Here is a 1,305-nt window from a genome sequence, read left to right on the forward strand (position 1 = left end):
ATATATATATAGGCGAAAATAAAAGGCGCATATGTGCACTTATGTACCCGTGAGTGAAGGTATATCGCGCATTGTTATTTGCGTTTTCCCTATTAATTAGAATAATAATAAGTATACTTATCGCGTAAACGGGTGCGGGTGTTGATTTGTATCGGTGGTTAACTGTGCTTGTCCCAGCCGTACTAATTCCTCTCTCAGGATGACGGATCCCAACTGGTTTTTATAATGAATCCGTAGGTCGATTTCTGCGGCTCGAACTGCGGTAGTCCTTTTAATTTTCATCGATCCCTTTTCGTCTTCAATTAAAGCTCTTGTTAGGGATCGCGCTTTATCTCCCCATGTGGAGCCGGGATCTGTGGGTTCAACTCCACACAACCCACAGGCTATAGCGTACCACGAATCTTCGCAGAGGTGTTTAGGCAGCCTGTATACTTCCCACATTGCCTTCTTCGTGTTTCGGCCCCAATCACCCAAATGTACTGTCACGGAGTTCGCATGGATGGCCGTGACCTCACCTCTGTACCAATTACCTTTGTTTTTTACCGCTACTGCCTGTTTCAAGTAGACGACGTGGGGAAACAAGGTGTATCGTTTTCTCCTTCTCTCCATCAGGCAGTTTAGATCTTCTTGTAGTTCCGTAAGCCTGGTTCTAGTATATTCTAGTTGGACCCAAAAAAGGGTAGGGGATTCTACCCGTGTGATGTATACAGGTAGTTGACCCCGTGTCAGCAAGTGAGTATTGATATAAGATATGGCCATTCCTGTAATAAGAGCAAACGGAGTGAGTGAAGGATTAACTATTGTACATTACGCCTTGAGGCTTAAGGAGTATGAGGTGCTGTCTTCTTGAGGGAAGGTAGATCGAAGTTGTTGGTATTCAATGACGTTGGGTGGACAAGATGGTGCAGTAATTATAGGTGAGGGATCGTTGCTGAGGTTTTTCAAACTTTTGACTTCCTGTGTTCCCATAGGGTGGTTGTCTCCAGTTTTGCTCTTCCCACCGAAGTGTAATAATAGTTGGGTAAGGGAGTCCCAAAGGGCTCCTATTAAGTATAAGGAACAACCAAAAACAGAATGTAAGGCGACACCATGCAGGATAGTGTCTAATATGAGTTTAATCATCCTGATGATGATTACGATGCCAAGTAACCCGGCACTAATATTGCCGAAAATAAGAAATTTCCCCCATATCCTGTCCCATGTTGAGGTTGCTAATTTTTCTAGAGCTGCTTCGTCCAGCAAATTCATGAAGGATCCCCCGTGTATAGTGGTAGCTTGTCCCATCATTCCTCTTGCTAATGTGTT

General features: G+C 44.1%; 1 protein-coding gene across 1 annotated transcript; it reads right to left on the bottom strand.

Moving 5' to 3' along the window:
- Positions 1-117: 117 nt before the first annotated feature.
- LOC116852183 lies at positions 118-759 on the bottom strand. The gene has a single exon (XM_032832262.1). It carries the CDS (start codon positions 757-759, stop codon positions 118-120), a length of 642 nt encoding a protein of 213 aa, XP_032688153.1.
- Between the last annotated feature and the right edge of the window lie 546 nt (positions 760-1,305).

Source organism: Odontomachus brunneus, unplaced genomic scaffold, assembly GCF_010583005.1.
Source record: "Odontomachus brunneus isolate Ranch 3 - 2012 unplaced genomic scaffold, Obru_v1 Obru_scaffold_204, whole genome shotgun sequence".
Lineage (NCBI taxonomy): Eukaryota > Metazoa > Arthropoda > Insecta > Hymenoptera > Formicidae > Odontomachus > Odontomachus brunneus.